The 10,935-nt window shown below is 38.5% G+C and overlaps 1 protein-coding gene across 5 annotated transcripts in view; it reads right to left on the bottom strand.

Annotated features, from left to right (window-relative positions):
* Positions 1-469: 469 nt before the first annotated feature.
* LOC106056310 (uncharacterized) overlaps positions 470-10,935 on the bottom strand; it is a 37,523-nt gene continuing 27,057 nt past the window's right edge. For all 5 annotated transcript variants that reach the window (XM_056015734.1, XM_013212995.2, XM_013212997.2 and 2 more), the window contains 3 exons: positions 10,253-10,836; positions 9,327-9,453; positions 470-6,668 (listed from right to left, as the gene is read on the bottom strand). In XM_056015734.1, coding sequence (XP_055871709.1) covers positions 4,796-6,668; positions 9,327-9,453; positions 10,253-10,574 — 2,322 coding nt within the window. In that variant the 5' untranslated portion in view covers positions 10,575-10,836 and the 3' untranslated portion in view covers positions 470-4,795. The remainder of the gene's footprint in view (positions 6,669-9,326; positions 9,454-10,252; positions 10,837-10,935) is intronic.

Raw genomic sequence — 10,935 nt, 5'->3', positions numbered from 1 at the left:
ATTCATTATAAGACATCATAGGCCAAGTTCACATCCAAATTCACAATCACTTTCACCTATCCTTTGATCTGCCGGACAGCTGGGGCATCACACAAGATCTGTCAACCTTCTTTCTCCATTCTTCTCTGTCATTTGTCTTTCATAGAATTTCATTCTGATGTTCTTTCTGAAAATATTGAAACCTGCCTTTTTACCTGCCTGGGTGGACTACTTCGGGGGCCGATTTTGAGTTTCCACACAAACTGTCTTTGAAAAATTATAAAGGTGAAACTAGAGTGTGGCCAATTAGCTAGAGATTTTTTAAGTGTCAAATTTTAAGAAAAAACTTAGTGCTGCTTTTGATAACCGGGTCCACCCAGGTTCCTGGCTTTTGATGTTTTATACTTTAGCCGATGGATTTGCTAGCTAAATAGAAGAATTTAAAAAAATGAATGCATTATATAAAAAAAAAAAACATAAGGCAAACTAGTGATTGTAGACCTACTTTTATTATTTACAAATGCTTCGAAAATACGCAACACTTCTAGATCAGTCACTTTATTCAGGCGCAGCTGTATAATTTAGTTCTTATAATTTGTTGAAGGCCCCTTTCAGTTGAGCAATGACTGTTGTACCTCTCATGGAGCATTGATTCGTGTGACTGTATCCTCCCCGTCCACATACAGTGCGGGGAGAAAAAGGTGGTATTAGCTTTGGTAGTAGATGAAACCAGTGGCGTCACTAGGGGGTGCGGACACCCATCAGGGGTGGGGGGGGGGGTGACACCCAGATAGATAAACTTTTTTTTAAAGCAGGCAACTTGAAAATAAATAAGTGACTGAAGCTAGATACCCAAATAAAAATTCTGTATGTTTAATAGACGGAACTAGATATAAATAATTCTCGTTATGTTCTATGGACATGAAGTGACAATCCTTTTACACTTGTCAGACACATGCAATGAATGTTGGTAATTATCTCTGTGCTTTAGTTCAACAAAAGAACAAAACAACTTTAATTTTTTTTGCATGGAAAAAGGGGGGGGGGGGGGAATTGATGTATATAAGAGCGGAGGGGTGACACCCTGAGCTAACCGCACCGGGTGACACCGGCCCTAGTGACGCCGTTGAGAGGAACCATCCATTTTTCTTTTGGCTCGCTTTTCTTCCAGAGCAGAGGTCATAGAGCAGAGGTCATAGAGCAGAGGTCATTGCTTTTTCTCTGTCCATAGCTGTCTCCGTCACCATCTCTCTCCAGCTATAGAATCGCCACACAATATTTTGCTATGGCGTTATGGTCTTTGAAAATAATATCTTATGGGACTATTATTGTTTTGTATACAATGTTATTATGTTACAATATAAATGTATTTGCAATATGAAAATATAAATATATAAATTTCACATAAATCAATATAAATACAAAGTACATAAGAAATACATGTAAATTGATATAGTCAGGTTGAAGGTACATAAACATTACTACATAGGGTTACACTTGACGAATGGAAGAGTCCCGGTCGGCTGTGGTTTGTAGCTGTACATAATATTTGTATGTGTTTGTGTCTAGGGATTTATATTTCATTTTTAGTGGTTTGTTATGTTTCAACGCAATTTTTTAATCACTAAAAATAAAATTTTCTTAATTGAAAAAAAATAAAATTGTCGGATCTGTTCTGTTAAAAATTTCTTCTCTGAAAGGACACTTCGGCGCCAATTTTTTCCGTGTAGAGTACTAGAGGGCTAGGCTTTTTCAAGACTAGTTAGCGTGGGTTAAAAGATTATGATTTATCCATTTCTATTTAAGTACCATTTTTAGACCTAATGACCCATGGGTGGAGGGGCGAAGGATATGTAAAGCTTATCTGTTTCTATGGACAACGGTTAACGAGGGTGTCATTTGGTTATTTCAACGACCAGCCGCTTTTACTTCCCCTGCGTATATCAGGGACATCTACACATTTGTCTAACAAATTATGTTTTTATGATTGGCGGCATGTAGCCAGCACAACAACAAACAAACCATTTCTCTACTATTGAAATGTAGCCATTACAGTTCGATCGACTTGGGGGAGTAATGAAAATTCCAAAATTCAAACTCATGGTTTTCAGTGGGATTCGAAACTTCATTTCGGAATCAAAGCGCTTTACCCTTCAGCCATCACCCCCCTCCTGTAAAACAAATGAAGTACATATTAAAATCAACTACTAACTTCATTTCTAAGACAAGTTCATGTATTAACAGCTGTCGTATTGTGAGACAAGTCCAAAAGGGCTGCATTGTGCAATAAACCAGTGGTTGCAAACCTTTTTCGTCGCGGGGTCAAATATATCTTCAACACGCGTTTTACGGGCCGCATCGTTTCAAAGCATTGACGTGACGGACCAGATATTATGTAAGTTGGGTATCGCTGCACTTAGAATGTTACTAATACTACTAATATACTATATAAATCAATGAAATAGTTTTAATGGTTTGTCGTAAAACCGAAACCGGGCACCGGCAGACAACGGTTAGGTCTGCGCTGGATGTTGCAAAATATCTAGATCAAGTGTAGGACTGCTTAGCCACATGAAATACTGTACTCCTTCTTAATCTTCGGACTGGAAGACAAACCTTTTTATTATTATAAAGGCAATGACTTCGATTCCGAAGATCAAGGATGAGCGCAGTGTTTCACATGACTACTCAAACCCGGTTGCGAGCTGCTTATTTTCCCGCATCTCATGCAGACCAAGCCGTTGTCTGCTGGCGGTTTCTTTAAGTTTTCTTTTCGTCTTCTGCGCATGTCTTCAACAAGGGCTTTCGTTTAGGCAAGTTTCAGATTTTTTTTATGTAAAGTAAAAGTAAAGTTCGCCCCTCCGACCTTGCGATCTATAGGGCAGATAATGTAAAGGTCATCTTATTCTGTGGCCAATGGTTGACGAGGGTGTCATGTGGCCAGCACAACGACTAACTGCCTTTATTTCTACCCAGAAAATGTTAGGTACACACCATTAAAGTTGGGTGGACTAAGAGGCGCACTAAAGATCCCGAAATTCAAAGTCGCAGTCTTCGGCAAGATTCGAACCCACCGGTAGGGAAGCCAAGCGTTTTACCACTCCACCACCGCGCCTTCTGAAATAAAAAGTAACCTTTCAAAAAAATGGAAGAATGTAAAGTGTATGAAATGTTTGCATTGATCTAGTCAAGCTATTACATGCATGTATACGTTACGACATGCGTTGATCTAACGTAGCATTAGGAGAAGGTAAGAGTTTTGAAAACTAAGAAGTTTGCCTGTCGAATAATTCTAAGCTTTTCGACTTATTCTTTGTGTCATTTGCTAACAAAGTCACGTGGTGCTACCGTGGCTCTTAGCAAAGTCAATCTGAGGTCTGTCTTCAACTAAGCAATTCTCTTCGAGAAATATATTCAGAGAACTCCAAGCGTTCATTTAAGAATGGGATTAATATCGACACACAAACAAGTTAATAGACTACTCACATACCTATATATATATATATATATTAGATCTAGACTGGACATGCAGATCTTTTAACACCACAAACAATGTCGTGAAAAACTTTTTAAAAAGATGAAACAAGGCGTTAATTTGCAATGCGAATATCCAAAGTAAAGTGGGGGGGGGGGGGGTTCAACCCTAACCTACAAAACATATAATTTAATGTTTAGATCTAGATCTAGCAATTTAACATCGAAAATAAGAGCACTCTCGTCTCATAATTATTATTTTGCAATTTTTAGATTCATAAAAACAAAATCAATCTATGTATACATGTACATAAGAGGACTAAAATCAATAGACGTGAATTATTTCAATTTAGGATTCTTGAAACATTATCTTAATGGAAACTAAGAGGAAATGGCTTTATTTCATGAATTTGCGTGAATATAAAGTTCTGTGATTAACAGGTAACAATCTATATATATATAGGTCTGTGAGTTGATCAATCGCGAATAAGAATTTGTTGCCGTTTTCCAGTCTTCATATAATATATATAGGTCTGTGAGACTACTCTATTCTAAAATTCGCGCCCATAGACATATACTCTATAGATATCTATATTGTATCTAGACTGGACACGGAGATTTTTTTAAACTACGAAAATGTCGTGAACTTTTTTTTTTAAAGTTGAAACAAGGCGTTGTTTTGTAAAGTAGTTATAAGAAGTAAAGTCTTTTTTTTTCAACCCTAACCTATGTAACATATAATTAAATTTTTAGATCTAGATCTAGTAATTGAACATAAAAATAAGAGCACTCTCGTCTCATAATTATTATTTTGCAATTTGTAGATACATAATCTAGAAAGATCTAGATAATCCAGCAATTTAATGTACATAAGATGATTAAAATCAACAGACATGAATTATTTCGATCTAGGATTTTTGAAACATTATCTCAATGGAAACTAACAGGAAATGGCTATGTTTCATATGTTAGCGTGAATATATAGTTCTGTGATTAATAGATAATTCTAAAGAAAATCCGAGAAATGATTTTGCATTTTTTTTCTAAACTTTGAAAACTAAAGATCAATACTTTTCTTAGAACTTTAAAAAGAGTTACGTAAATAAAAAAAATAGAGAGAGAGAGGTCTGTGAATCAATCAATCGCGGATAAGAGTTTGTTTCCGGTTTCCAGTCCTATAAGTCTATGTTCGCGCCATTCTTAACATAGAGACGTGCGCTGTCTGTATTTTGCATAGCCAAATGTTTGTGAGGTTAGAGTCCGTAGTATAAGATAAGATAGTGACCGAGTGTTTGTGAGTTGAGAGTCCATAGTATAAGATAAGATGGTGAGGGAAACGAGTTTATTGTCTGAGTTTTGAACATTTCATCAGCTTTATACATTCCCGCCTAAAATTGTTATCACAAAAGCTGTAGATGATGGGGTTGACAGCACAGTTGATGAAGTAAGTCCTCAGAAACAGGTTGTAGATGGAGTGCTCCGTGAATGTCATACTGGCGTAGCTCCCCGGGGCGGCGAGTTTGAAAAAGATGAGAATTAAATAAGGGATGAACCCCGCTACGAATACAGCGCTAATGATGATCAGCATGGCGGTGGTCCTCCCTAGAGGGCGCCGTTTAGATTGGCTGGACATTTGAGAAGAAAATTTTCGCCAGTGTTTTCTGAGGGATAAAACCGATTTTAACCGGGATGTTAGGTCTCCAGATTTTCGAGTAGGAGTTTTGATTTCTTGGGACGAGAATGACTTTGCAAAGACATCTTCATCCACGTCTGTCTCTATCGGAAATGTCTGTGGGATTTTCACACTCAAGACGGTCTCGTCGCAGACGAAGACCTCCTCGCGTTTCCGGTCTTTTTTCCTGGCCAGAGCCACTGAGATGAGATTTCTAAGCCACTCGGTTCTCTGAAGCAAAGCGTTGCTAGGAGACATGCGAAAAGAAAGTGGCGCAGTGGAGGCTCTGCGTGGTTGGGGCCTGTGGTTGTTTTGACCAGGTACGTCTTCCTGGGTTTGAGGACAGAAGACAATGTCCACCCATCTCAGAGACGAAGTGGGATCGTCTTGGCGTGGGGAAGTTACATTAGTGGCGTCAAACTTGGTCGGACTCTGTGACGTTTCATTTTCACGTTGTTCTTGTTCTGCGAGATGCTCGTGATCTTTGTTCTGGTCAGTAGAATCTAACTGACCACATAGTCCATTATCAGTATCAGCACTAGCTGCTGTTGTCTCAGCAGAGCTTTTAGAGCTGTCGGACAGTTGAGTCAATAGCGGTTGTTTATTGCTACATTGGGTTAAATTAACACTGCCCAATGTTTGGGTATGACCATCGCCATGATGAAATGAAACTTCAGAAATCTCTTTGTTCAAGACATTGTGGTTCGGCTTAGATTTGTAAGGATATAAATCACCCAAGTGTTGATCTCTGTTGTCGGAAACACCTACAGCAGCTTCGTCTTGTGTAAAACACTGGTTCTCAAACCCTGAAACAGCCGGATTCGAGAAGTTTGGGCAAAGTAATTGTTTAGTTTTAGAATCTTCAGCTTTGCTGTGAATGCTATTAGTTTCCATTTCATTGCCGACGAGGGTCTCAACTTCCCCGACATCAGATGCTTTCTTAAGCTGCACAATAAACTGTCCCATCATTGGGGTTGTGATCTCAACCGAGTCTTCAAGAATGCGCACCACGTACTTATCGGAACTTCCCGTTCGATGAAAGCAAGTCTCGGAAAGTTCTCCGGCCACACTGGACGCATCCTCACTTCCGCTACTTGGCGCCGCTCTAGATTTCTTGTTCTTGATGCTCTTTTTTGACTTGACGGAGCAGCTGCTGCTTAGAACTTCTTGATTATCCATGGAGCTGGAATTGGCTGGATGTGACCGCTGTCCAGCAGCGGATGATGATCCGTGGACGGTACTGTGCTTCCAGGCTTGAACTCCTATTTTAATGTACAGTACAATAAGAGGAATTGAGCAGGAAATATACAGAAGCAGGAAAAAGCCATTGTTCAACAATGGCCAAATGGTATCCGCAAAGTCGTCGTCCACTGTGCACTCAAAGCCAGTGACGTCAGGCCTGTCCGTTTTCTTGGTCTGCTTCCCACTGATGATGACGTAGGGTACTGAGAACAGCACCCCGAGGCATACCAGTATAAGACTGATGATCCTGGATTGTTTTACAGTTGTCTGCCAACCATATGGAGCACACACTTTCCTGTATCTGAAAGTAAATTTGAACATTTTAGCATTTTAAAAATGTTGTAATTTTATATATGTATTTGCTATGTTACTCATATTTTGCGAAAACATAACCAAATATCAATGTCTGTCACAGTCACAACAAACAGGGGGAATACAGGGGGAAAGAAGAAACTAAAGGTGCACTGAAACAAAACACATTTAAACAAGATTACAAAGACAGTTTGTGTGGAAACACAAACTCAAAATCGGCCCCCGAAGTGGTCCACCCAGGCAGGCTTCAATATTTTCAGAAAGAACATCCATATGAAATTATATCAAAGACAAATGAGAGATAAGAATGGAGAAAGAAGGTTGACAGATCTTGTGTAGTGCCCCAACGGTACAGCAGATCAAAGGATAGGTGCAAGTAAATGCAAAGTTAGATGTGAACCTGGCCTAACTAGTTTCCCTTTCAGACCTTGTGGTCTATAGGGCAGATGATGTAAAGTTCATCTGTTTTTGTGGCCTACGGATAACGAGGGTGTCATGTAGCCAGCACAACGACCAACTGCTTTTACTTTTCCCCAACTCAGGTACTCATTGGAGCTGGGTGGACTCAGGGGCGCCCAAGGATTCCAAAGTTGAAAATCCCAGTCTTCACCAGGATTCGAACCCGGGGCCCCCGGTTCGGAAGCCAAGCGATTTACCGCTCAGCTACCGCGCCTCTCCTGGCCTAACTGAAGTCTTGTAATTGATGTAATTGTTTTGAAAAGGCTCAATCTCTTATTCGAATGCTCAGAAAAAAAAAAAAAAAAAAAAAACTAAAACATTTGACAAATAAAATTGTTCACGAAAATGACATTTACAAGATTGCTTTTTGTTATAATTTAGGTCTAATTTATAATGCATACTAATTAGCTTTTTCTCTTTAAAAAATGATTTTAAAAATTAGATTTTTCGCTTTCAGAAAAAAAAAAGTAGCCGTTGCATCAGAACTTTGAATGGACTAAAATTTTGTGATGTCGGATTTTCAATATCTTTTCTAGTTTACGAGATCTAAACGGGACAGACGGACAGACATTTCGCACAAAACTAATAACGTCTTTTCCCCTTTCGGGGGCCGCTAAAATTCTTCAACATTAAAGCTTGCAAACTAAATGTAGACAAATTATAGTTAGCTTGCTTCTAATTTAAGAACAGAAACAACGTTAAACATTGAGTTCAGGAATCACATTTTTAAAATTCTTATTCTTTTGCTGTAATCGAAGGGTATCTAATATCCTTAGATTTTGCGCGCATAAACGTTTATGATTTGATAAACATATAAACAAACTTTTAGATTATAGTTAATTTTATCTACATATGCTAATATATTGATATGTAAATGTTAATTGAAAAACACGTTAAAGCTAACATTCAAATAGAATAATTTTAACTTTTTTTTTCAAACCAAAACCATTGAAGAAGTGTTGTTATGAAAACTCGCTGGTAAGTTATGAGATATCACTAAGAGTTTTAGTGAATTGCCAATAGATAAAAAGTATTCCAATGTTCTACTTTGAATGACGGCATTAAGATGAGGTTATGAAACCAAGTCGGTTTCACGAACATATAACAATATCAAAAATAATTTAAGAATATTGAATTATAAAAATCTACTATTAAAATAATATTAACAACAAAAGGGCAAAGCATGATATGTTTTTGTGACCTCTTAGAAAAATGCATAGCTTTTTTTTTTTTAAAGTCTTATGTCTTATGTATAGTTTGAAAATTTATTAAAACTCAAATTAATTTTTTTAAATATGTTACACAAAAATACTTTTTTTCTGTTAGTGATGAAATATTATTTCAAAATTGTCTAGTTTTGTAGCTTATGACGACACATAGGGAACCATCAGTGGTTGGACGCTACAATGGCTTCATAAGTAAAATAGAATAAAGAACAGATCTATTCACTATTCACATTGTGAGTTATGATACACAGGCAACTTCACAAAACTACCCAAACCCAGTTGCGACCTGCATATTTTCCAGACAAAGCCGTTGTCTGCTGGCGGTCTATTTAAGTTTTCTTTCTGTCTTCTTTCTTTGAGTCACAAATGTTTGTCCCGAAGCTTTTGTAAGAGCTCTCCAACTGTCTCTCTCAGAGGCCATCTGCTGCCAGAGAATGCTGCCAGGTACTTTCCTCTATGCCAGAGAGCGAAATGGCACCTGAGTGGATATTTATAGCGCTTACGGGGGGCGCCTCTGTAACTCCGTCATACTCTAAGCTCGCCAAAGAAGATCGCCTTTGGCATGCAGTCGTCTCCCATGGAGGATAAGTGATATTGACAGCATACAAATTAATAAATAAATGACATTTTGTTCAAATTTGCCTTCTCACTCTTCTTTATGGGTGTTTTTTTAGAGGCGGGCGCTGGGTGATTTTTTTTAAGAAAAATACGAAAAGGGGGTGGTAGGCCAAAAATGGTTGAGGACCACTGATCTAGACCAAGCCAGACTTGTCGGGGATAATTCATCGTCCCGAGACAGTTTTTCCCGAAAAGAAAAAAGTGTTTACTGTTATTCTTTTCTTTTCCTATTTCCTAATTATTCCCCAATACGAATGTCTCTAATTGCGTCCCCTTCTCGCTGTATACACTTCCAGTGCAGTTTAAAGCACAAAGAATAAACACAATGACAGCCAACAACTTGCCTGGTGACAGCCACTGCCAACAAAACCATCGCTGAGCTCAATGTGCTGAAAGAGTTGAAGAAAAGTCTTGCCCTGCACAGTTCGCGGTTATCAAAGTCCCAGATGTGGAACATATCGTAGATCTCGCCTGAAACAAATAACACAATCTTGTTATTAACTCGTAATAAATCATGGGATGTAGAACACTCTGCATCCAAACCTAGAGCTGTCGAGGTCAAACCCAGAGATTATCTTCAATTCTTGGACACCAGACTCCTTTTTGTTGTGTCCCCCCAACTCTAATGGGTAGAGGGGGGTAAAAAAAAAACTTGCAGACGCTTAAAGGCCGTCCAGTATCTATTTTCCATTAATATACTACAGCGACCCCCCCCCCCTTTTCTGCAAAAAAAAAAATTGTTTACTGCCCATGTTTACTTGTGGATTTAAAAGAATCGATAAAAATATAGATAGGAAATTGTTTATCTTGCTATCTATAGGGCAGATGATGTTAAAGTCATCTGTTTCTGTGGCCCACGGTTCACGAGGGTGTCATATGGCCATCACAACGATCAACCACCTTTACTTTCCCTTATCTAATGTCAGGTACCCATTAGAAATAATAAGGGGACAAAATCCTCATCGCTCATTAAGTAGCATTTATTCCCTTATTTCGAAATCAAACAAAATAATAAATCACTAACAATTAATTAACTAATTGTTTTATTTGTTTTATTGATTCATGTCTTGTCATGTTCAATAAATAATTATGCAAAGTTTTAACTTGATCCGAGAATGGGAAATGGGAGAAAAAACATGTTCAAACTTTTTACCAGGCAGACAGACAGATTGAGTTGATATAAGATTTGTAAAAAGGGCAGTGTCCCACCCTATATAATTTTTAAAAAAAAGTTAAATTGTCACAATGGCACAAAAGATCAATACTTTACCTGGTATTCCAATGACGTTGGCTATTATGTCCAGCGCTGCAATGACAAGTATGTATACTCTGGTAGACGTCCGAATAAATCTTTGCGAGTAGACAAACAAAACAAGGCTATTACCAACAAGCCCGGTGACCGCAAGTAGCAGCAGAAACACCATGGCCGGAATCATGATCTGAGAGGTCACCTCCTGCAGTTCTTCCAGGTATCTCATCCTCTCTTCCTGGGACACGTTGGCCGTCTGCTTGGCAGAAGATGTGGCATTGGCGTTTAAGGCAGCTTGGAGGATGCTGAACTTTGAAGCGAGATGCCCTCCAGTCTCCGCCATGATCTCGTTGTTAAGCCGTTGTGCGCTCTAGTACCAGGCGAGAAGACATCGCAGAGAGTTATGAGACATCATTGGTGAGACCAAGGATGGGCATTCTGATGATGGTGATGTGATTTCCACTATCACCAGATGACATCAGTGAGGGACACAGATGTCTAGTTGATGTCTTGTTGATGCGTATTTGATGTCAAAGATGTTAAAACAGCAGCTGTTTAAGTCACTTGAACGGCTTGTTCGTCTTTCTCACATTTGACCTTGAAACCTAAAATAATTTTTCAAAAAAAAAAAAAAAGGTTTTATAAGATTAACATTTATGACATTTGGTCTGCTAGTTTTATGACCGTCAAAACACCATACAACT

The sequence above is a fragment of the Biomphalaria glabrata genome, chromosome 17, assembly GCF_947242115.1.
Source record: "Biomphalaria glabrata chromosome 17, xgBioGlab47.1, whole genome shotgun sequence".
NCBI classification, from domain to species: Eukaryota; Metazoa; Mollusca; class Gastropoda; family Planorbidae; genus Biomphalaria; species Biomphalaria glabrata.
The sequence above is the reverse complement of the archived record's forward strand: the minus strand, read 5'-3'. Positions and strand labels throughout refer to the sequence as shown.